Consider the following 25,939-nt stretch of genomic DNA (forward strand, 5'->3'; position numbering starts at 1 on the left):
GTCAAGGGGTCTGAATACTTTCCAAATGCACTGTATACCTTCTCTCTCTGTATGTCTTATTCAAAGAGGGGCTGGAAGCATGAAGGAGAAAGCAGAAAACAGCTGATGTCCTGGAATTAGGAACAGCCAAGTCAATCCTCCTGACGACAAGGAGATCTGTTAAGCTTGACTGCCGTGGCTCACTCACACGCTACCCTGCACCGTCCACGCCTTAGTCTCACCCCTATCTTCTAAACCCCCAGTCAGTGGCTACAAGGCAGGGGAGACTCTCCCATTCTAGTCCAGCAGCAGAGGGGATGAGCCATTGTTAAAACTAAATTGGTTTTGCCAGAGACAGGGCCTTAAAGGGCCAGCTGAGAGGGCCTTAAAGAAGCCAAGCTAAGGCATCAGGAGCAGTGCCAAATGGTTACCAAATACAGCCCTGGCTTAAAGCAACCAGGCCAAGCCCACTGCTACTATTTCTGTGGCCAGTCCAGCGTGGCTTTGACGGATCTGCCCCGTTACACACTGCGCTTCAACACTTCCTCACAAGTCAGGGGAGGTGGCGGAGGGGGAGAAGGAGGGAGAGACTCTTTCAGGAAAAATACCCCCCGGCACCCAGATGCAGATGCTCTCTCCCTTGACTGCCACAGCGACCCCCTACAAATGGACAATAAATTCAGCCCAGCACATAAATGTGAGGCTGCAGCCATATAAACAGACAGTGTTACTATGGAGCAGCTGATCCACACTCTGACTGGAGTCGGAGGCTAACAGAAACATGGACGCCTTGTCTCAGCCTTGCCTGCAAAGCACTGGATTACCCTCGCAGTCAGGAGCCCAATTCTCTAAGACAGAAACAACAACCAACCTAATTGTTGTCTGTATACTCCTCTATGGATTTTAAGCCAAGAGCGGCCCGGGAGCCGTGCAGGGAGGTAGTATAACAGTTGGTGTTATGGGATTTACCACCCAGAGGAGGTAGGAAGGAGAAACAACTTGTTTCCACAGTGGCCAGCAGGGGGAGAACAAGGGTCCAACAGGGGATTTTATAAGGACAGTGGTCTATTTATAGAACCATTGAATGAGAGAAAGTGTATTTTTAGAGCTGCGTAGGGTTCTGTCATGCTAGGGCTAGCAGTAGCTGCAGAGAGTCACTGCATCAAATCCCTGGTGACAACCCGTCCTTAGCATCAAGGTGACAACCACAAATGCGGAATACGCCACACATATGTTTAGATGTCATATGGAATACAGCACGTGTCACGCAGTAGCGTTGTTTGGTTGAGTGCAACCCTAAAAGCCCTGACGTCCATTTACACTTGATTACCCTCCATTCTGGTGCTCTCTTAGTGAAAGCTATGTTATAATAGCTTTCTCAAAATGGGTCACCATCTATGTGGTCTTTCCTTAAAATATATCAAAAATGTAGAGCTGCATACAAATCCTGTTATGAGCCAACATGGTAAAATGGAGGTGAATATCTGAAAAGCTGCATACCCAGCTTGAATTTTGAATCATCCAGACTATTCTGCAGCAATCAGCATAACAATGACACTGCTGCACCAACAGAGCAGAGCTGTGCTCCCTTCCAAACTGGTTTTGGCTATACTGAGTCATTTCATCTTTCATAGCTCATGTCATCAGAACACATTATAAAAGCCTGCTGGCGGTGAATAAATACAAATAAATAAATACAATAAAAAAACATGACATTGGATTATCCCTGACAGTAGACTTACTGAGCAAACATATTCTCATTAGATCATATTATGAAGCAGATATTGACAGTCAAATGAATTATATATCACAACACTGTTAAGATATGAACATGTTTAGATTGCGCAACGTCCACCAGAAGATTAGCATCAATACTGACTGAGGTAATAATAAAGACGCTAAAGCCTACAACGCCATCTGTTAGGTGAGCTATGCCCCCTTGTGGCCAGCTCAGAGAAGACACAGAGTTCTACCTCTGTCTAGACCAGACAGGCCAGATACAGCAGCAGCACGTAATGTCTTGTCGTCTCACTCTGCCCTGACATTTGGACCAATGAGAAGGCGCCGCTGGCACTACAAGTACTATGCTATTAAAGCCATAACAACCGAATGATGTAATTGCTTTAATAACAGATGTTTGCTGCCATTTGATATCTGGAATCAAACTAGCTACGCTTCATCCATTTGAACACAAGTCATCTCATCCACTCTCTCCCTCTTCTTATTTGATCATGCAATCTAGCATTAATGTTTTAGTATGCCGACCTCATTCTTCCTAGAAATCATAAAACTATTTTGTCTGAGCATAAATTGCATTGCTGTCAATGTCAGTGGCAGATTCACTGTTGACGGTGCAAGTGGTACATCACATAAATGGAGTCAGGGGTCTGTACATATGTCCATCAGTTTAACTGCCAGCGTCAGTTGAGAGAGAGAAAGATCCGCTCAGTGGAGAAGCTTTGTCAGGTAGGTAAAATATTCACAAGGACCTATTCCCTTGCCACAGACTGCCTGCTCTCCTTCATCCTCACACTGTGCTGAGGCATTGCTACCTGCCTGCCTGTCAGTCATTCTCTCTAGAAAAAAGCTGTATTCCACCCCTGGTTCCTGGTGATGGAAGCGGCCTCCCACTTACATGCTTCTAATAAGAGCTGCAGTCGAGGGCTTGGAGCTCTCTACATGCAAAATGCCTGGTGCACCACTTCACACACACCTGTCATCCAATCCATCACACACACTCTATCTCTCTCCCTCCTGTAGATGTAGGCTTCAGTGAGAGTGCTTCTCCTGCTGAGATGAGGTGCGTGAGCGGCGATGGTTGAGTGGCGTCTAGCTGGGACTGGCTGGTTGCCCGGGGCAACCCTAGTGGTAGGGGGTGGTGGGCGACATAGATGTAGGCACCACTGCCAGGTAGTTGGAGGGCACATACCCCCTCTGTCCCCGCACCTCCACCAGGCTCCAGTCACGGCTTCCCCTCTTGTCGTGGGGTTCCAGGACTCTGATTGGTTCCCCCGCCCTCAGAGAGACCTCATGACTGCTCCTCGCCGCGAAGTCATAGCCTGCGAACACCTGCAACGACACCGCGGTGGACAAAGAACAGACAGAGCAAACACGGCTTTATTAACGAGCATGGCGGTCTAACAGAGATTGATGTGCTAGCAGCCTAATTGCTGTTTTTAGCCTGGTGGTCTGGCCAACGCCATTAGTAAACACAGCTCTTCTCTGGACAACATGACTCTAGAAAGTTGGCCATCATCAGGGCATGTAAGTGCAGTTTAGGGCTCCGCCGTGTGGCCTGTGATGGTAGTTGACTAATAATCACCATCAGTCTCCTCTGCTCACACAGGCACATACTCAGCCAAGGTAAGGATTTTGGACAGAAAGAACAGACTCAAATGGACCACCCATGTTGAAGAATTGAAGCCTTAGGGGATTGTCACCTGCCTATGATTAGTGATCGTACTTCCAGCGGTACATGAAGAGGGCTGGCTATAAGGGTATGATAAATGCCTCCCAAAGGTCATGAGGAGAATCACTCACTTTTACAACCAGGAGAGCTGTATTTCAACACCGCCGCAACACACAGAATCAACCCAGAAACATTTATGTGCTTCGACACCTCCGCCCACACTGTGTATGTGTGGCTCCTCCAACAATGTATACTGATGTTTTTAGAGCTAAAACAAATAAATTAATAAAGCACTCTGAATAGGGTTTGGGGGCACTCTTCATTTCATCACTGCTGACAAGGGTAAGCAGCCAATTTGGGGTTTTCCACCAAAACCCTCAAACACATCTGACAGTGTTTGATTGATGGGATGCTGTTCCCCACCATCGCATACACCCATCATCCATTTCCCTGACACACAAATCAGAGCAGGTAATCAGATGTGCTTTAACACCCTGCCACTCAGATCCCATGCTGCTCTGGCCCTCTTGTGTCACTCACCCGGGTGAAGTTGCCCCTAGACACTAATCTTGGGTCAGTTTGAATTTTTTTCCCCACTAATGGTTAAAGAGATAGTTCACCCAAATTACTAAATGACATTGGTTTCCTTACCCTGTAAGAAGTCTATGGACATGGTATGACAGCAATCCATGCTTTGTTTCTTTGGCACTGTTTCCACATGCTAACTTTTTAGCATTTGTGGCACAAATCCCATTCAAGTCATTGGACAGATATTAGAATTTTTCACGTATCATGTCCAAATTATCCAAAAGTATCTTAAATTGATTGTGAAGCTCAACAAAAATCACTTGGATGTTTTGAACATGCGTGAAAAATGCTAATATCAGTCCAATGACTTGAATGGGATTTCTGCCACAATTGCTAAAATGTTAGCATGTGGAAACAGTGCCAGGGAAACTAAACCAAAGCATGGATCGCTGTCATCTAGACAATAGACTGCTTACAGGGTAAGGAAACCAATAAGTAATTTTGTAATTTGGGTGAACTATCACTTTAAGGTTAGGATTGTGGAGGGGACACTGATCCTAGATCTATACCTAGGGGAAACTTCACCAGGGAGTGTCACTTACCTGGAAGCAGGGCACAGTCATTGACACAGTCCTCACGGGCTGGGGTGTATCAGGGGAGTAGGAGTGTCGCCTGACGTCAGGGGTGTAGGAGTGTCGTCTGACCCCCCCAGCACAATCCATGGTAGTGACTGTCAGATGAGGGGACAGGGGAGGGTCCATGGTTACCTGGTGGTAACGCACCAGTTTGGAGGAGGGGACGTATCCTCTTGGACCTGGACACAGATTGTGTAATAGATTATCATAAAACATGCGTTCATCAGTTTTATACTGTAATAAGATGCATTACAAACCACCTATTATCCAATAATTAAGCTAATCTATTTGGATTGATAGAACTCAACACCTACTATGAGTACACAGCCAGCAGTAACAGTAAACAACCATTAGATGTCTCCACTAACTGGTGGTGGCTGAACCAGCATTCTAGTTTGGTATTCACTGCTACATTGACAGAAAACACAATACATTGACTAACTAAAGGACTGACTTTCCTTTAGAAAGCGAAGCAGTGGCCTCCCGAGTGGCGCAGCGGTCACTACAGACCCGGGTTCAATCCCAGGCTGTGTCACAACCGGCCAAAACCGGGAGTCCCATAGGCGCACAATTGGCCCAGCGTTGTCCGGGTTAGGGGAGGGTTTGGCCGGGGGGTCTATACTTGGCTCATCGCGCTCTAGCGACTCCTTGTGGTGGGCCGGGCGCCTGCAGGCTGACTTCGGTCATTAGTTGAACGGTGTTTCCTCCGACACATTGGTGCAGCTGGCTTCCGGGTTAAGCGTGCGGTGTTAAGAAACGCGATTTGGCGGGTCATGATTCGGAGGACGCATGACTCGACCTTAGCCTCTCCCGAGCCCGTTGGGGAGTTGCAGTGACAAGACAAGACTGTAATTGGATCGCAATTGGATATCATGAAAAAGGGGATAAAATACAACAACAACAAAATATATATATACACACACACAGTACCAGTCAAAAGTTTGGACACACCTACTCATTCAAGGGTTTTTCTTTATTTTTACTATTTTGTACATTGTAGAATAATAGTGAGGACATTAAAATTATGGAGTCATGTAGTAACCAAAAAAAGTGTTAAACAAATCAAAATATATGTTATATTTCAGATTCTTCAAATAGCCACCCTTTGCCTTGATGACAGCTTTGCACACTCTTGGCATTCTCTCAACCAGCTTCACCTGGAATACTTTTCCAACAGTCTTGAAGGAGTTCCCATATATGCTGAGCACTTGTTGGCTGCTTTTCCTTCAGTCTGCCGTCCGACTCATCCCAAACCATCTCAATTGGGTTGAGGTCGGGGGATTGTGGAGGCCAGGTCATCTGATGCAGCACTCCATCACTCTCCTTCTTGGTAAAATGGCCATTACACAGCCTGGAGGTGTGTTGGGTCATTGTCCTGTTGAAAAACAATTGATAGTCCCACTAAGCCGAAACCAGATGGGATGGCGTATCACTGCAGAATGCTGTGGTAGCCATGCTGGTTAAGTGTTCCTTGAATTCTAAATAAATCACAGACAGTGTCACCAGCAAAAGCACCCCCACACCATAACACCTCCTCCTCCATGCTTTACGGTGGGAACTACACATGTGGAGATCATCCGTTCACCCACACCGTGTCTCACAAAGACACGGCAGTTGGAACCAAGAATCTCCAATTTGGACTCCAGACCAAAGTGTTCCTTGAATTCCTAATGTCCATTGCTCGTGTTTCTTGGCCCAAGCAGGTCTCTTCTTCTTATTGGTGTCCTTTAGTAGTGGTTTCTTTGCAGCAATTCGACCATGAAGGCCTGATTCACACAGTCCCCTCTGAACAGTTGATGTTGAGATGTGTCTGTGACTTGAACTATGTGAAGCATTTATTTGGGCTGCAATTTCTGAGGCTGGTAACTCTAATGAACTTATCCTCTGCAGCAGAGGTAAATCTCGGTCTTCCATTCCTGTGGCGGTCCTTATGAGAACCCGTTTCATCATAGCGCTTGATGGTTTTTGTGACTGCACTTGAAAAAACTTTCAAAAGTTCTTGAAATGTTCCGTATTGACTGACCTTCATGTCTTAAAGTAATGATGGACTGTCATTTCTCTTTGCTTATTTGAGCTGTTCTTGCCATTATATGGACTTGGTCTTTTACCAAATAGGGCTATCTTCTGTATACCCCCACCCCCTACCTTGTCACAACACAACTAATTGGCTCAAACGCATTAAGGAAAGAAATTCCACAAATTAACTTAAGGCACACCTGTTCATTGAAATGCATTCCAGGTGACTACCTCATGAAGCTGGTTGAGAGAATGCCAAGAGTGTGCAAAGCTGTCAAGGCAAAGGGTGGCTATTTGAAGAATCTCAAATATAAAATATATTTTGATTTGTTTAACACTTTTTTGGTTACTACTTGATTCCATATGTGTTATTTCAAAGTTTTGATGTCTTCACTATTATTCTACAATGTAAAAAATTTTAAAAATAAAGAAAAACCCTTGAATGAGTAGGTGTGTCCAAACTTTTGACTGGTAGTGTATATAAAAAGAAAGTGAAGCAGTGTGTCATTTTAAAGATCATCCCCTCAAGTGAAAAGGTGAGATATCTTACCCCCTGCGTCGACCAGCCAGCGTCGTCTGTCCCCCCGTGTGTCCATCTCACTGATGGTGGCCACCAGCTCTCCTCTGTTCAGGCTCAGGTCCAGGTCTCTGGTCCCCACCACATGACCCGTCAGCTGGTAGATCTTGCCTGAGCCATGCTTATCTGTCAGGACCTTCAGACGCTTCTGAGACCGAGGGCTGAGAGGCTGGGAGGACCCAAGTGAACATAACAGGGTCGTGTTCATTTACGCACAAAATGGAAGGAAACTGACTGAAACAGGGAGACTACCTGGATTTGTCCAATAATAAACACTAAATGTTCGCTTTCAGTTGCAAAAAATTTATGCTACGGTGTGCCCTAATGAACCGATACTCCAAGTTCAGGAACATACAGTGCATTCGGAAAGTATTCAGACCCCTTGACTTTTTCCACATTTTGTTACGTTACAGCCTTATTCTAAAATTGATGAAATTGTTTCCCCCCCCCCCATCAATCTACACACAATACCCCATAATGACAAAGCAAAAACAGATTCTGAAATGTTTGCAAATTTATAAAAAATAAACAGAATTATCTTATTTATATAAGTATTCAGACCCTTTGCTATTGAGCTCAGGTGTATCCTGTTTCCATTGATCATCCTTGAGATGTTTCTATAACTTGGAGTCCACCTGTGGTAAATTCAATTGTTTGGACATGATTTGAAAAGGCACACAACTGTCTATATAAGGTCCCACAGTTGACAGTGCATGTCAGAGCAAAAACCAAGCCATGAGGTCGAAGGAATTGTCCGTAGAGCTCCGAGACAGGATTGTGTCGTGGCACAGATCTGGGGAAGGGTACCAAAAAATGTCTGCAGCATTGAAGGTCCCCAAGAACACAGTGGCCTCCATTCTTAAATGGAAGAAGTTTGGAACCACCAAGACTCTTCCTAGAGCTGGCCGCCCTGCCAAACTGAGAAATCGGGGGAGAAGGGCCTTGATAAGGGAGGTGACAAAGAACCTGATGGTCACTCTGACAGAGCTCTAGAGTTCCTCTGTGGAGATGGGAGAACCTTCCAGAAGGACAACCATCTGTGCAGCACTCCACCAATCAGGCTTTTATGGTAGAGTGGCCAGACGGAAGCCACTCCTCAGTAAAAGACACGACAGCCCACTTGGAGTTTGCCAAAAGGCACCTAAAGACTCTTAGACCATGAGAAACAAGATTCTCTGGTCTGATGAAACCAAGATTGAACCCTTTGGCCTGAATGCTAAGCGTCACGTCTGAAGGAAACCTGGCACCATCCCTACGGTGAAGCACGGTGGTGGCAGCATCATGCTGTGGGGATGTTTTTCAGCAGCAGGGACTGGGAGACTAGTCAGGATCGAGGCAAAGATTAACTGAGAAAAGAACAGAGAGATCCTTGATGAAAACCTGCTCCAGAGCGCTCAGGACCTCAGACTGGGGCGACGGTTCACCTTCAACAGGACAACGACCCTAAGCACACAGCCAAGACAACGCAGGAGTGGCTTCGGGACAAGTCTCTGAATGTCCTTCAGTGGCCCAGCCAGAGCCCGAACTTGAACCCGATCGAACATCTCTGGAGACCTGAAAATAGATGTGCAGCAATGCTCCCCATCCAACCTGACAGAGCTTGAGAACACCTGCAGAGAGGAATGGGAAACTCCCCAAATACAGACTCGAGGCTGAAATCGCTGTCAAAGGTGCTTCAACAATGTACTGAGTAAAGGGTCTGAATACTTATGCAAATTTTTTATTTGTATTTAATGTGCTACATTTTCTAAAAACCTGTTTTTGCTTTGTCATTATGGGGTATTGTGTGTAGAATAAATTTTAGAATAAGGCTGTAACGTAACAAAATGTGGAAAAAGTCAAGGGGTCTGAATACTTTCCCTTGACGTTGTAGATAAGCAGTGATCAGGAATATAGCTAAGCAACATAGTTAAACTATTCATTAGCAACATAAAAAAAAAGTTTATTGGTCATGTACACAGTTTTGCAGATGTTATAGTGGGTGCAGTGAAATACTTATGTTACTAGCTCCTAACAGTGCATTAAAATGTCAAACAAGTACACAAATAATCACACACAAAAAAATTGAGAAATCAAGAAATGTCATAACGAATCCAATTAACAACCCAAATAGCACTGTAACAGTAATCCAAATGCAATCTATAAATCAAATATTATTTGTCACATGCGCCGAATACAACAGTGAAATGCTTACTTACAAGCCCTTAACCAACAATGCAGTTTTAAGATAGATAAGTGTTAAGAAAGTATTTACTAAATAAACTGAAGAAAAAAACAAAAAAATTTACATAAAAAATATAGAAAATATAAAAATAACAAATAATTAAAGAGCAACAATAGAATAACAGTAACAAGGCTATTTACAGGGGTACAGGGGTACAGAGTCAATGTGTGGGGGAACAGAGAGAACAGTCTATGACTAGGGTGACTAGGGAGTCTTTGGCAATTTTTTAGATGCACATTATACAAAAGATTAGGAACACCTTCCTAATGTTCAGTTACAACCCCCTTTTTCCCTCAGAACAGCCTCAATTCATCGGGGCATGACTCTACAACGTGTCGAAAGCGTTCCACAGGGATGCTGGCCCATGTTGACTCCAATGCTTCTCACAGTTGTGTCATGTTGGCTGGATGTCTTTTGGGTGGTGGACCATTCTTGATACACACCGGAAACTGTTGCGCGTGAAAAACCCAGCAGCGTTGCAGTTCTTGACTCACTCAAACTGGTGCGCCTGGCACCTACTACCATACCCCATTTAAAGGCACTTACATATTGTTTCTTGCCCATTCACCTTCTGAATGCCACACATACACAATCCATGTCTCAATTGTCTCAAGCATTAAAAATACTAATTTAACCTGTCTCCTCCCCTTCATCTACACTGATTGAAGTGGATTTAACAAGTGGCATCAATTAGGGATGATATCTTTCACCTGGTCCTGGAGTGCCACAGGCACTTGATGTTTTTTTAGGCAATCATTGAACTGATCAATTAGGTCAGTTGGTCAGGTGTTGTGCCTAGTTGGAACAAAATCCTGCAGTACCCCAGGAACAGGGTTGCCTACCCCTGGTCTATGTCATGGAAAGAGCAGGTGTTCCTAATGTGTTGTATTAGAGTGAGCACTCATTATCACTGGTGTTTGTTCACCTGCTTAGCCTTCACCCAGGGTGACTTGTAAGGTTTATGGCTTTTCTATGTCATCTAAGAGCAGCTAATGAAGTGATCCTGTTCCTTTCTAGTGCTGTAGAAATGGTTCCTGTAAGTGAGAGTCATCTCCAGCCACAAATGAGCTGCCCATCCTCACTACTGCTGTCATGTATTCCTGTAGATCTGACAGGCTGAGTCTCATTACTATCATATAGAATCAATCCCAAATGGCACCCTATTTTCGATGTAGTGCACTACTTTTGACCGGGCCCATAGGGCTCCGGTCAAAACTAGTGCACTATATAGGGAATAGGGTGTCATTTGAGGGAATAGGGTGTCATTTGGGACGCAGTCATAGCTACCCTCTTCTGTTCTGAGGGCTGCTCACATTGCAGACAGAAAGACTTAAAACACTGATTATAATATGGGCTGTGTGAGAGGTCTAGACTGGTCTGAGACATGAAACCAGACCATTTCTCTCTCCTCTTCTCTCGCCTTCTTCACATTCTGATCACTTAAAGTAATGCGTAGTGGTGTGGTGATGATATGAGCCACGCGTTAGCTGGAGTTAAGTTATTAGTGCATTATGACTAAGCAAAATGAATGACGCTTTCTGTTCTGACTGGGTGGGAAAGGTAATGGAATTTCCAGTTTGCTATTTATACATGTTGAACAGCAAATATAGTTTGTATTTTGTCAGTTGTGAACGTGACATGTTCTATTGTGTTAGTTTTGACAAATGACTTGTGTTTAGTTACATAGGCGGCACACCTTCCTCAGAACCTTCAACAGGTAATCTCGGTTAACCCAGAACTAAAATATTGCGCAATTTGGTTAGTCGCCCGATTTAGGTTTACATCGTCTGTCCACGAGAGATTACTCAACAGGTAACACCACAAGTCTAAGGCTAATATAAATAACCATCCTGATCCAATTCAGGTTATTCCAAACACATGATGGATTCAGGTAATAAGAACATTTACAGTGAATAGGTCTAGTATGAATCGTCCTGCTACTATTTGACAACAAGTCCTGTGAGGCTGTGGATGTATACACGCATTGTCCCTGGCGATGTTCCCCGGCAACAAGTCACATCACCACCAACCAAACAACAGATTATAGTGCAGCTTCCGTTGGGACTGACCTGGACAATGGGAGCATTGAGTTGGTCCTCCACATTCCGACAGAGATTCTTCAGCCTACTCGCACCCTCCAGCACCGAACACTCTGCCCACTCCCAGAATGCATTAGGCTCCAGGGAACTGTGAGGGAGCTGTAAAGACATGTCAGACAAAACAAGTTTAGAAAGATAGTCAAGTTCAACTTCAGCTGCATCTCTGGCCTTAGGTATCGTTCTCACTAATCTGTCACTGAAAGTGATACAAGAAAACTGCAACAACATGCTTAACAATATACATTTTTACATTTTAGTCATTTAGCAGACGCTCTTATCCAGAGCGACTTACAGTTAGTGAGTGCATACATTTTTCATACTGGCCCCCCGTGGGAAACGAACCCACAACCCTGGCGTTGCAAGCGCCATGCTCTACCAACTGAGCTACAGGGGACTTCACGGGCAATGGATATTAGACCGGTGGAAATCTGTCCTTTGGTCTGATGAGTCCAAATTTGAGATTTTTGGTTCCAACCGCCGTGTCTTTGTGAGACGCAGAGTAGGTGAACGGATAATCTCTGCATGTGTGATTCCCACCGTGAAGCATGGAGGAGGTGGTGTGATGGTGCTTTGCTGTTGACAAGGTCTGTGATTTATTTAGAATTCAAGGCACACTTAACCTTCATGGCTACCACAGCATTCTGCAGTGATACGCCATCCCATCTGGTTTGCGCTTAGTGGGACTATCATTTGTTTTTCAACAGCACAATGACCCAAAAACACACCTCCAGGCTGTGTAAGGGCTATTTGACCAAGAAGGAGAGTGATGGAGAGCTGCATCAGAGGACCTGGCCTCCACAATCACCCGACCTCAACCCAATTGAGATGGTTTGGGATCAGTTAGACTGCAGAGTGAAGGAAAATATACACTGAACAAAAATATAAACACAACATGCAACAATTTCAAAGATTTTACTGAGTTACAGTTCATATAAGGAAATCAGTAAAATAAAATAAAATCATCAGGCCCTAATCTATGGATTTCACATGACTGGGAATACAGATATGCATCTGTTGGTCACATATACAGTGGGGAGAACAAGTATTTGATACACTGCCGATTTTGCAGGTTTTCCTACTTACAAAGCATGTAGAGGTCTGTAATTTTTATCATAGGTACACTTCAACTGTGAGAGACGGAATCTAAAACAAAAATCCAGAAAATCACATTGTATGATTAAGTAATTAATTTGCATTTTATTGCATGACATAAGTATTTGATCACCTACCAACCAGTAAGAATTCCGGCTCACAGACCTGTTAGTTTTTCTTTAAGAAGCCCTCCTGTTCTCCACTTATTACCTGTATTAACTGCACCTGTTTGAACTCGTTACCTGTATAAAAGACACCTGTCCACACACTCAATCAAACAGACTCCAACCTCTCCACAATGGCCAAGACCAGAGAGCTGTGTAAGGACATCAGGGATAAAATTGTAGACCTGCACAAGGCTGGGATGGGCTACAGGACAATAGGCAAGCAGCTTGGTGAGAAGGCAACAACTGTTGGTGCAATTATTAGAAAATGGAAGAAGTTCAAGATGACGGTCAATCACCCTCGGTATGTGGCTCCATGCAAGATCTCACCTCATGGGGCATCAATGATCATGAGGAAGGTAAGGGATCAGCCCAGAACTACACGGCAGGACCTGGTCAATGACCTGAAGAGAGCTGGGACCACAGTCTCAAAGAAAACCATTAGTAACACACTACGCCGTCATGGATTAAAATCCTGCAGCGCACGCAAGGTCCCCCTGCTCAAGCCAGCGCATGTCCAGGCCCGTCTGAAGTTTGCCAATGACCATCTGGATGATCCAGAGGAGGAATGGGAGAAGGTCATGTGGTCTGATGAGACAAAAATAGAGCTTTTTGGTCTAAACTCCACTCGCCGTGTTTGGAGGAAGAAGAAGGATGAGTACAACCCCAAGAACACCATCCCAACCGTGAAGCATGGATGTGGAAACATCATTCTTTGGGGATGCTTTTCTGCAGAGGGGACAGGACGACTGCACCGTATTGAGGGGAGGATGGATGGGGCCATGTATCGCGAGATCTTGGCCAACAACCTCCTTCCCTCAGTAAGAGCATTGAAGATGGGTCGTGGCTGGGTCTTCCAGCATGACAACGACCCGAAACACACAGCCAGGGCAACTAAGGAGTGGCTCCGTAAGAAGCATCTCAAGGTCCTGGAGTGGCCTAGCCAGTCTCCAGACCTGAACCCAATAGAGAATCTTTGGAGGGAGCTGAATGTTGCCCAGCGACAGCCCCGAAACCTGAAGGATCTGGAGAAGGTCTGTATGGAGGAGTGGGCCAAAATCCCTGCTGCAGTGTGTGCAAACCTGGTCAAGACCTACAGGAAATGTATGATCTCTGTAATTGCAAACAAAGGTTTCTGTACCAAACATTAAGTTCTGCTTTTCTGATGTATCAAATACTAATGTCATGCAATAAAAGGCAAATTAATTACTTAAGAATCATACAATGTGATTTGCTGGATTTTTGTTTTAGATTCCGTCTCTCACAGTTGAAGTGTACCTATGATAAAAATTACAGACCTCTACATGCTTTGTAAGTAGGAAAACCTGCAAAATCGGCAGTGTATCAAATACTTGTTCTCCCCACTGTACCTGTGGTCCTCTGTAGCTCAGCTGGTAGAGCACGGCGCTTGTAACGCCAAGGTAGTGGGTTCGATCCCCGGGACCACCCATACACAAAAAATGTATGCACGCATGATTGTAAGTCGCTTTGGATAAAAGCGTCTGCTAAATGGCATATTATTATTATATTATTTAAAAAAAGTAGGGGCGTGGATCAGAAAACCAGTCAGTATCTGGTGTGATTACCATTTCCCTCATGCACAGCGACACATCTCCTTCGCATAGAGTTGATCAGGGTGTTGATTGTGGCCTGTGGAATGTTGTCCGACTCCTCGTCAATGGCTGTGCTAAGTTGCTGGATATTGGCGGGAACTGGAACACGCTGTCATACACGTCGACCCAGAGCCTCCCAAACGTGCTCAATGGGTGACATGTCTGGTGAGTTTGCAGGCCATGGAAGAACTGGAACATTTTCAGCTTCCAGGAAATATATACAGATCCTTACGACATGGGGCCTTGCATTATCATGCTGAAACATGAGGTGATGGTGGCGTTTGAATGGCACGGCAATGGGCCTCAGGATCTCGTCACGGTAGCTCTGTGCATTGAAATTGCCATCGATAAAATGCAATTGTGTTCGTTGTCCGTAGCTTATGCCTGCCCATACCATAACCCCACAGCCACCATGGGGCACTCTGTTCACAACGTTGACATCAGCAAACTGCTCGCCCACACAACGCCATACACGCTGTCTGCCATCTGCCTGGTACAGTTGAAACTGGGATTCATCCGTGAAGAGCACACTTCTCAAGCGTGCCAGTGGCCATCAAAGGTGAGCATTTGCCCACTGAAGTCAGTTACGATACCGAACTGTAGTCAGGTCAAGACCCTGGTGAGGACAACGAGCACGCAGATGAGCTTCCCTGAGACGGTTTCTGACAGTTTGTGCAGAAATTCTTCAGTTGTGCAAACCCACAGTTTCATCAGCTGTCCGGGTGGCTGGTCTCAGACGATCCCGCAGGTGAAGAAGCCGGAAGTAAAGATCCTGGGCTGACTTGGTTACACGTGGTCTGTGGTTGTGAGGCTGTTTGGACATACTGCCAAATTCTCTAAAATAACGTTGGAGGCGGCTTATGGTAGAGAAATTAACATAAAATTATCTGGCAACAGTTCTGGTGGACATTCCTGCAGTCAGTATGCCAATTGCACGCTCCCTCAAAACTTGAGACATCTGTGGCATTGTGTTGTGTGACAAAACCGCACATTTTAGAGTGGCCTTTTATTGTCCCCAGCACAAGGTGCACCTGTGTAATGATCATGCTGTTTAATCAGCTTCTTGATATGCCACACCTGTCAGGTGGATGGATTATCATGCCAAAGGAGAAATGCTCACTAACAGGGATGTAAACTAATTTGTGCACAAAATTAGAGGGAAATACACTTGTTGTGCATATAGAACATTTCTGGGATCTTTTATTTCATGTCATGAAACATAGGACCAACAGTTTACATGTTGTGTTTATATTTTTGTTCAGGATACAAACAACTGACAGCAGATTCACTGGCTGAAATGGTAAATTGCAATGGTCAGCATTGGTCGTCCACAGATACCCTAGTTCCTATACTAAAGTCTACCTTGTTACTCCTTCTAAACCCCTCTACAGTGACTGTGGTGTACCTGCTACCTACCTGTTGGGCAAAGCCCTGGAAGAGCTGCTCCATGTCTGCAGCCAGGTCCTTGTGCAGGCAGCTGAAGGCCCCCAGCATGCCCCAGAGCAGGGTGAGGGCCAGGCCATTGAACTGGGGCAGCTCGTTGAGGAGCAACGTGTTGATGGTCTTATAGGTGTTGGCCACCGCCTGCTCATCGTAGCTCAGACTTGGCTTCTCTTCGATCAGCTCGTAGTCCAGCAGCTTGTCCAGACGCTTACGGATCAGGTTACGAGGCCCCACCAGCAGTTCTCGAAGGGCACAGAGAGGCTTGTGGACCAAAGTCCTCACCCTCTTCTCCTGGAAATGGAGTGGGGGGATGGGAAGAGAAAGTGGGAATATTAGGGGATAGAGAGTGGGGGAGGGCGATGGATAGAGGTGTGAGGTTCAGGCAGTGTAATCTGAAGCCTGAAGGACATGTGGGAAAGTGAAACACGACCATGGGCATAATTCAATAAAGACGGTCTGTAGCATGCATAACAAAGTGGTACTGTGGCTTGACTCACAAATGTAGGAAGTATCCATTGTCTCAATGCAGTTGTGATTTCCTTGTAGCATATAGCAGGCTTCTCACCGTCCATGTCAAGATCAAATTCCTCCGGTCGACAGCTAAGGAATCTCTGTAATAGAACGATGGAAGAAAAGATGCCACAAACTATATTTAGACACAGGGGAAACTCAAACAGAAAACTGAGGCAGTCGTCAGAAATCCATGGTTTATGACAGGCAGTGGTTGTTTGACAGTGGGGAAGGACTGCATTCACATAGGTGTGGCAATGAGAAAGAGGCTGAAAACGTACAGATTTTCTTACAATATCTGTACATTTTCAAATGCTCACTACGGAAACATTAGCCATGTAAAATACTCAAATCAGAGCTGTAGTCGACAGCTGGTGAGGAGGATCACTGATCCAACAGTGCCCATTATTTAGTGAGAAGAGGATGCCAAGCTAGAAGTGAATCTAAAGGGATTGGGCACTAATTGTATGTTGAGTTGAAAGCCAGGCGTAAACAAAGTGATTCCAATGCTGTCATGGTGATCTTACTCCACAGCAAAGGATCGGGTCTACAAAAACTCACCTGTAGATGGTTGAGATATGTCTCCACATTTTCATGTAGCACGGCGATACCATTTTCAAGGAGATAGAAAAAGCCCTCCAAGGCATCAAACTCCTCATCAACCAACTGGAATTGAACCGAGGGAAGTTATTAACAGCAAATTCAATAAATCTTTACAGAGATTCAAATAATAATGTTCTACCATCCATTGCTAAAAAGAGACCCAGAGCTTCAGTTTGTGACTTGATGAATATGTCTAAAAATGTCTGCAAGGGAATACTCATAAGCATGTGAGATGCCACCAGCATAGCATGTGTCATTGTATTCAACTACTCTCTACATACTTTATCTAACAAATGAGGTGTGAATCAAGGTTTGAATACAGCGAGACCTTTTAAGAAGTAAACACTGGTGATATCATATGTTATCTCACAGCTTTTTCCATTCCCTATGTTTAATTATTAACCTACAGTGCTGAAGAAGGGCGTGTAGCTTCATTTTATGGCTGAGTGAATCTAACAATAGGAACAGGCACGGAAAGTGCCTTACCCTTGGTGCAATCCCCGTCTCATGCTTGATGAACTGGCTCAGTCTGGCCGTCTTCTTTGCGATGCTGTGGCTGTTCAGCCGATTTATCTTATCTCTTATCGTCAGGGTCTCCGTCTTCTTATATTTGTCGGCTTTGATGAGAAGACAAGAAATTCTAATATGGGTGTTCAGAAAAAAAAGTGAAGGCAATGGCCACAATCTATCAATTCCTAAGGTACAATCCAATATCCTTGGTCTGAATAGTAAAACCAATCATAGGATATGATTACTAGAACGTGATAGCTAGCGTGTCCTCACCAACTTCTCGGAAGCGTTTGTACTCATTGATCCTGCAGTTGAGGGCTATGGCGGTGTGGGCAGTCTGCTCCAGGAGAGAGTAGGCCGGGTGCCCAGGGTCTGTATGTTTCATGATGGTCTGGAGGAGAAGAGGGTAGCGAGCGATCCTTTGGACTGGCATCACCAGAAAGAAGCTCAGAGAGGTAGCATTCACCTCTGGCCTGTACACAACATAGTCTTAATGTGTATTTTTCTAGATGTGTAATGTGAGAAAGCTGTATTTCGACGTCCGTAACACAATAAAAATGGGGTGTGATATTAAGGGCAATTTCAGTATTGTATTTCAATGGGACAATAGAGACAATGTATGGTACGAACAAGAATGCAGAAAATTAGACATAAACCTATGTACATTCACCTCTGGCCTGTATCAACACACGTGCTGTGACAATACTGAAGGATGGACATTGTATTTCAATGTGACAATAGGGTCAAAGTTAGCCTGGTCCCAGATCAGTTTGTACTTTATAGCCGTACCCTGTTGGATGTTTGGCATGAAAATGACCATAGATTTGGGACAGAAATGAAGTATGGTAGAAAGTATGGTTGGAACAGGAATGCAGAGAGAGATAAACGTACGCTGAGGACTTGATGACTTTCACCATCTCAGTCCACAGGGGTTCTTTCTGCTTGTAGCTGTTCTCTAACTCTGTGACATTGCTGTAGTTGGCCAGGTACTCCTTGTACGCCGACTCTATGTCTGTTGATAGACTGAGGAAGGCAACACCTGAAGGGAATATGAATCAAGTATTTATGATGGGACATAAATGTACATTTATGCCTCCCATGCTGTCCTTTATCTGTCCCCATGGAGCGTTGCTAAGGTAATTTGTCACATGCTCCGAATACGACAGGTGTAGATTTTACTGTGAAATGCTTAATTACGAGCCCTTTCCCAATAATACTGAGATTTAACAAGTGACATCAATAAGGGATCATAGCATTCACCTGGATTCACCTGGTCAGTATGTCATGGAAAGAGCAGGTGTTCCTAATGTTTTCTACACTCAATGTATATTTGTCTCTCTGGCCATTCTTGCAGGTTAGATCTCTGCAGAAAAGATTCATGTTTGAACACCTTGCCGTCCAGCTGCTGAGAGAGGTCAACTAAATAATGGAAAAAAGGAACTCTGACACACCGGCACTTGTTTGCTCTACATATAAATATAGCGGGGCAAACAAGGTCGCAACAGAGACTGAGTTTATTTTTTCCATTATTTAGCTGACCTCTCCAAGCAGCTTGACTGCAAGGTGTACTGTATGAAGTGTTTGGTTTGTAACACCATGGTGGGAAATGTGCTAATAGGCTTTTAATACACGCAGGTATGTAGAACACATAATGAGAAGCAGCTGGTATCAATAGTCCTGTGAAACAGAGGGGGTTGACATGAGCCTATTCATGAATAGCCCCATAGAATTAGTAGGTATGGTGGTGCAGGTGTGAATATGTTAGTAAGTACCTGTGAGTAAGAATTACTAGGTGTGATAGTGTATGTGTGAGGTGTGAAGGTAGCCCGCCAAGGTAACAGTCCTGCTACTCCTGCAATACTGCTCCTCTATGGCTCAGTTGGTAGAGCATGGCGCTTGCAATGCCAGGAATGTGGGTTTGATTCCCAGGACCACCCATTAGTAAATGTGTGCATGCATGACTAAGTGGATTTGGATAAAATAACCTGCTAAATGGCATTTATCATTATTATTTCTGTACTGTTGCTACTTACACAGGGTCTCCAGGAAGAGAGGATCATGGGGCGTGACCTGCTTCTGGTCCAGGAGGCTGAGGAGGCGTCCCGACACGTCAATCACCTCCTCGATGTACAGGAACATGCTGTCCAGGTTAGGCAGCTGAGGCTGTGGTGGGGGAGAAGGTACACCATACCAACTTTACTTCTTCACAAAGGGCATCATTCACCCACCACAACACTACCCTCTCCATCTTTCTATCCCTTCTCTCTCCATCTCCATCCACCTCGCCTCTCACCCTCTGCATCCTCCTCCCTCTTTCCATCCTACTGCCGACATACAATCACATTAGCCCTCCTCATCATTACCACTGGCTGATGCATAGACAGGCTTGCCTTCCACCCCATAAAATGTGATTTCATCCTGTTTTTATGAGACCCATTTTAAGCACAGCCTTGTAATCAAATACATTCGATGATATGGTAATTTAAATACCTTCAGAGACGGGAAAGGAAATAAAGCATGGTGCTTCAAGATAACCATTCCTTAGAGAGCCGTCTATTGACTTTAGACCCCAGAGTTTTCCCTGGTCAGGTCACATGGTCAGGAAACTATGCAGCGGTGCAGTTGAGGTACCTGTAGTTTCTGCAGGTTGCTCCTGATGGTGCAGGTGCAGACCTGGAGGAGTCTCAGGTAGTTCCTCTCTGTGTAGACCAGCTCCTCTGTGGCCAGGAGCTGCCTCTGAGCCTCTCTCTCAGCCCTCTCCTTGGCTGCAGCCTCCTCAGCCGCAGCCTTCTCTGATGCATCCTCTGCTGGCTCCTCCACAAAGACTGACATCTTTGATAACAGCGAGAAATATATAGGGTCCTCCTCTGTGTCCACTGCCTCACCCTCATCCGCTGTTCCCTCGCTCTCCTCCAACCTCTCCTCTTTGGCCTCAGCTCTGGGACTTAGAGAAGGAGTATGGTTTCGGGGAGCTGGGGGAGCCAGGGATGGGGTAGCTGGCTCAGCCCTCACTGGGCTTTCCATGCTGGGGCTGTCGGTCAGAGAAATAGGGGCTTAGCTCCATGTGGGGCCTGAGGTCTATATCCCACCCAGTAGTAGCAGCCAGCGGTAGGGCTATTATAGTGGGGCTGAATGGCTTATATTCTGCATTGTTTCCTGTCCTCTGAGCTGGAACACCATGTGTTCGCACAACATGGTCCTGCTTTCACAAAGCTGTTGCTGCTAAAGCAATTTCAATTTTTAGCAGATTTCAATCAATGTAATAAGGTTTACAGTGCCTTGAGAAAGTATTCCTACCCCTCGACTTATTCCACATTATGTTGTGTTAACGCCTGAATTCAAAATGACACAATACCACATAATGAGATAGTGAAAACATGTTTTTAGAAATGTTTGCACATTTATAAAATATTAAATACCTAATTTAAGTATTCAACTCTGAGTCAATACTTTGTAGAATCCCCTTTGGCAGCGATTACAGCTGTGAGTCTTTCTGGGTAGGTCTCTAAGAGCTTTCCACCCCTGGATTGTGCAACATTTGCCCATTATTATTTTTAGGATTCTTCAAGCTCTGTCAAATTGGTTGTTGATCATTGCTAGACAACCCTTTTCAGGTCTTGCCATAGATTTTCAAGTAGATTTAAGTCAAAACTGTAACTCGGCCACTCAGGATCATTCACTGTCTTATTGGTAAGCAACTCCAGTGTAGGCCTTGTGTTTTAGGTTATTGTCCTGCTGAAAGGTGAATTAATCTCCCAATGTCTGGTGGAAAGCAAACTAAACAAGGTTTTCCTCTAGGAATTTGCCTGTGCTTAGCTCCATTCCGTTTATTTTTTATCCTGAAAATCTCCCCAGTCCTTGATGAAGTTGAAAAATTGTGAAATGTCCCTTTATTATCTCCAGCACCACCCCAACATAAACATGTGAAAATTTCACATTTCAAAGTTTTGTAGTAAAAAAAAAGAGGGGAAGATAAGTGTTTCCAATGACATCGGTGTGCATCGTGTGATTTTAACCAATTATGAGGAGGCATTGCCAATTAATTGGTTGATGTCATTGTAAACCGTTTTCTTACGTTCTTTTTTACTACAAAACATAAACGCGCCATTTTCACATAATATGTTGGTAATGGAGATGAAATGTCCTTTATTACAAGCATACCCATAACATGACCCAGCCACCACTATGCTTGAAAATATGAAAAGTGGTACTCAGTAATGTGTTGTATTGGATTTGCCCCAAAAATAACACTTTGTATTCAGGACAAAATGTTAATTGCTTTGCCATATTTTTTGCAGTATTACTTTAGTGCCTTGTTGCAAACAGGATGCATGTTTTGGATAATTTTGTATTCTGTACAGGCTTCCTTCTTTTCACTCTGTCATTTAGATTAGTGTTGTGGAGTAACTAGGTTAGTATTGTGGAGTAACTACAATGTTGTTGATCCATCCTCAGTTTTCTACGATCACTACCATTGAACTCTGTAACCCTTTTAAATTCACCATTGGCCTCATGGTGAAATCCCCAAGGGGTTTTCTTCCTCTCCGGCAACTGAGTTAGGAAGGACGCCTGTATCTTTGTAGTGACTGGGTGTATTAATACACCATCCAAAGTGTCATTAATAACTTGACCATGTTTTAAAAAAATTTTTAAACCAATCTACCAGTAGGTGCCCTTCTTTGCGAGGCATTGGAAAACCTCCCTGGTCCGTGGCTGAATCTGTGTTTGAAATTCACTGCTCGACTGAGGGACCTTACAGATAATTGTATGTCTGGGGTACAGAGATGAGGTAGTCATTCAAAAATCATGTTAAACACTATTATTGCACACAGAGTGAGTCCACTTAAACTTAAACAAATGTGTATTATTATTTAGGCTTGCCATAACAAAGGGGTTTCATATTTATTGACTCAAGATGTTTCAGCTTTTCATTTTGTATTAATTTGTAAATATATATATAAAAAACATAATTCCACTTTGACATTATGGGGTATTGTGTGTAAACCAGTGACAAAAAAAATCTCAATTTAATCAATTTTAAATTCAGGCTGTAACAACAAAATGTGGATAAAGTCAAAGGGTGTGAATACTTTCTGAAGGCACTATAACTGTTTAAAATGCAGGCACTGTCTGACTCATTCATGTCATGGGAATACTGACAAAAAAATGTGTGGAGGGACAGTCAGTGGTTGTGATTCAGCAGCAAAAAATACTTAAAACATTTTGACTTAGCTGTGATTCACCACTGGATCTACATAATGAGTCATCATTTGTTAACGAATAAGGTGGATAGAAATACAGACATATCCAAACGCATTATATAAAACAGACACACCACCATAACAAAACAGGTCTCTGGATTACTAGTTTCATAATCAGATAATCCAACAACAACAACAACCTCACCTCAGGCTGAAAATATTAGGTTCTCAGTGACAGTGCCAGCAGTAAACAACCATTAATGCACATCATTACCTTGAGAAGAGGCCTGGGATCAGACGCAGCAGGGCTCGCTGGGCCAGAGGATTGTGCTGCTGTTGCTGCAGTCGAGTGCCTGGCAAACACACCAACACAGAGACTGGTGTAACTTTCTCCACTGACTCACTCACTAACAGAGCTGGGCCTAATGTGGCATGGGTGTGTGAGTGGCGGCTTGTGTGGGAATGGGGGATGGGAGGGTCAGCTGGATGGGATGTTTGTTGGGGTTAAGGGGGAGGCAGAGAGGGAGGTGGTGGTAGGCTTTTAGCAGTGTGGAAAGGCCAGCGCGCACACAGCACATATACTCTCTCTGTGCTGAATAAGCTGATTGACTGCAGCAGCCAGTGAAAAGGAAGTGACGCCTGCTCAGGCAGAAGCTCATTGGCTGGCCCCCATTCAAGAAGAAAGGCTGGCCCGCCAGTAGACACAGCACCATGCCGATTTACGTTTCCTCACAGTGTCAATTGCCACCCAAGTAATTGTAAAGATTTTCCGCCTGTAAGAATTTAGAAATGTGTCCTTTGTGTGGATGTCTCAGTACAAGACAATAAAATCATATGGAGTTTACAGTAAATGTTTATCTTGAGGGTGATCAAATGTGTCAGTTATTTACAGATAAACAATTCATCTAACTGACAAACATTTCAGGGGCAACAAGGAACACACAAGCGTTGAGGAAAAATGTATCGAGTTGATAACATTGGAATTGGGTCAAGGAATGCTGCGTAAATTTATGAATTAATAGTTCTGTCATCATTGTGATGACTTGTAGTTTTTAAACAAGTATAGGTGATTATAACTCATTGCTAATTTTAGAACAGGACACAGCAATAACCTTACCCATGTGTGAAAATTTAAATATTCCATTGACCAGGGTGGAAACTTGGATTCCAGGGATAGCAGGACACTGTATGGCTGATGGGTCGGTCCTAATGACTGGAGGATAAAAATCTGTTTCAGACTAAACATCCTCCACTCACCACAACATAATTATCTTCCTTTCTTACTTTGTTTAGGTCATGGCCCAGTTCAATTTACAGTATAACAGATTGTAGAAGAAGTACAGTAGGTCTACTACTTCTACATCAGTAGATCGTAGTACTAGTATAAGTAGTAGATTGGCTACCCAGATACATCTAGTAAATTCATATTTTATTTTTCAAAAGTGTACATAGATTAATTATAGATTAAACATGTAGTTTGAGGGTTCTTTCAATGGTGGATGGATGACTCACATTTATGTTATATTATAACACAGTGCAAAGAGATAGTAACAATGTATCTAAATTAGGCTATAGCCTAACATGAACTATTGAAAAAAGAAAGTGAAACAGACCTTTGAAGCAACAGTTTCTACTTGAGCACTAGTCAGATTGTTACACCAGATAATGTGATTTAACCAAAGATTGTTGATATACATTACTGGGAGTTACAGGTTAGGTACTGTTTGGTGTAGCACAGAGAATTTTCGACCAGCCCTGACTTGGCGATACCATCCTCGTTCTCGATTCGGCCTTACATGCATCTTCAAAAATTGTCTTTGTCTTGTTTCTGGTGGGGGTGTCCGTGTCCAGTTGCAGGGCAACCCCAAGGCAACAAATGGAGACGCGGAGAAATGTTTCTCAGAATCGGCCATGACTTCCTGGTCTGTCAACCATCTTGCCTCGGAGAGAACCATGTCCATAAATCCATTTGTCACAGGTGTTGTTGAGTGTTTCATCCTTTTTCATGCTGGATAAGGGCATCTGCTAAATTGCTAAAATATAAAACATTTTTGTATTGTGGGCTCTTTTTTTGGGGGGGGTTGTTTGCAATTCATGCTTGACTGTTACACTAAGATGATTTCGACTCACACAGCCACAAATTCATTCTCTGTACAGAGTCAATCAATCAATCACATTTATTTTATAAAGCCCCATTTACATCAGCAGTTGTCACAAAGTGGCTTTATACGTTACCCGGCCTAAACCCAAAAGAGCAAGCAAATCAGATGAGGCTGAGTTTACTGCACCAGATAAAATAAATACCATTTAATTTAATAAGATACATGTTTGGCCGAATCGAGAAAGAAGATAGTATCACGAAGTTAAGGTTGGTTGAAAATTCGGTGCTACACCAAAAATCTTTTGTTTAATCACATTATCTGGTGTAATAATCTGTAACTACTTTCGCGACCATTGACGATAGTATATTCGGACCGGGGGAGTTTTGTTAAGAGCCTCAAGGTTTGCTCTAAATATTAAAAGGTAAATTACTACACACCTTTAAGGGTTAGTGTTCCCACACGGCCATATCGCCATGTTACAGTGCTTCTTTAGACAGACGGACGACATAGGCCGCCACCTTTACCTAAACATCAGACTGTTACCATGGTTACTCCATGGATTTTCAGTCTAACTGAAGTCGCCCTAAAAAAGACCCAATCGTCTCTACGTTTTACATTTGAGTCATTTAGCAGACGCTCTTATCCATTGCGACTTACAGTTAGTGAGTGCATACATTTTTTCATACTGGCCCCACGTAGGGATCGAACCCACAACCCTGGCGTTGCAAGCGCCATGTTCTGCCAACTGAGCTACAGGAGGCTACAAGCCAGAATGTTGAATACAATTATATTTACACTTACTTTACCGGTTCTACATGCTCTTGGATCTTTTGGCAGTAGAAGGTGGAGATAGGGTATCCACAGGAAAGTGTGGATGTCACAAAACCCACGCTCACCTTAACACTTATTGTTCGTCTTTGAACCTGAGTGGTATACTAGAAGCAAACTAGATCTACTCAGGCTTTTATAAAGCTAGTTGGCTTCACATTCCAGGTAAGTCTTCATCTGTACTACGACGGTGGCTATTGCTCGTCTGCCTGCTGCTAACTATAGCTGGTTTGTAACTGCGCAGTGCGCATATGTTGCACGTGGCTAGTCGAACGCCGAACTCTTCAATTAATATAACGCTGAAACTTCAAACCATGCAGCCTGGTCTCATAGACTAAACATAACATAGTAATCTCAATCCAATCCGGGACACTCATAATAGTATGTTATACAACGGGTATGTCTA

General features: G+C 44.0%; 1 protein-coding gene across 2 annotated transcripts; it reads right to left on the minus strand.

Moving 5' to 3' along the window:
- Positions 1–25,735, minus strand: LOC121545402 (rho guanine nucleotide exchange factor 37). 2 transcript variants are annotated; one of them, XM_045209426.1, is made up of 14 exons: positions 25,507–25,735; positions 22,878–22,956; positions 20,034–20,433; positions 19,436–19,565; positions 18,294–18,441; positions 17,676–17,875; positions 17,379–17,509; positions 16,851–16,955; positions 16,277–16,390; positions 15,753–16,070; positions 11,438–11,566; positions 7,118–7,313; positions 4,519–4,730; positions 1–3,048 (listed from the first exon to the last, which is right to left on the minus strand). In XM_045209426.1, the coding sequence occupies exons 3-14, from the start codon at positions 20,424–20,426 to the stop codon at positions 2,842–2,844; spliced, it is 2,283 nt and encodes a 760-aa protein (XP_045065361.1). In that variant the 5' UTR covers positions 20,427–20,433; positions 22,878–22,956; positions 25,507–25,735; the 3' UTR covers positions 1–2,841. The 2 variants fall into 2 exon arrangements, with proteins under 2 accessions (XP_045065361.1, XP_045065360.1); XM_045209425.1 differs by lacking the exon at positions 25,507–25,735 and adding an exon at positions 23,721–23,841.
- Between the last annotated feature and the right edge of the window lie 204 nt (positions 25,736–25,939).

This window comes from Coregonus clupeaformis, chromosome 3, assembly GCF_020615455.1.
Source record: "Coregonus clupeaformis isolate EN_2021a chromosome 3, ASM2061545v1, whole genome shotgun sequence".
In the NCBI taxonomy this organism is placed as follows: domain Eukaryota; kingdom Metazoa; phylum Chordata; class Actinopteri; order Salmoniformes; family Salmonidae; genus Coregonus; species Coregonus clupeaformis.

What these genes read in the sequence shown, in the direction of transcription:
- LOC121545402 (XM_045209425.1), bottom strand. An exon ending in TCTCTTCCTGGAGACCCTGT is followed by an intron (nt 18,442 to 19,435) that starts GTAAGTAGCAAC and finishes TATTCCCTTCAG; the next exon opens with GTGTTGCCTTCCTCAGTCTA. An exon ending in CAAACGCTTCCGAGAAGTTG is followed by an intron (nt 17,510 to 17,675) that starts GTGAGGACACGC and finishes TTCTCATCAAAG; the next exon opens with CCGACAAATATAAGAAGACG.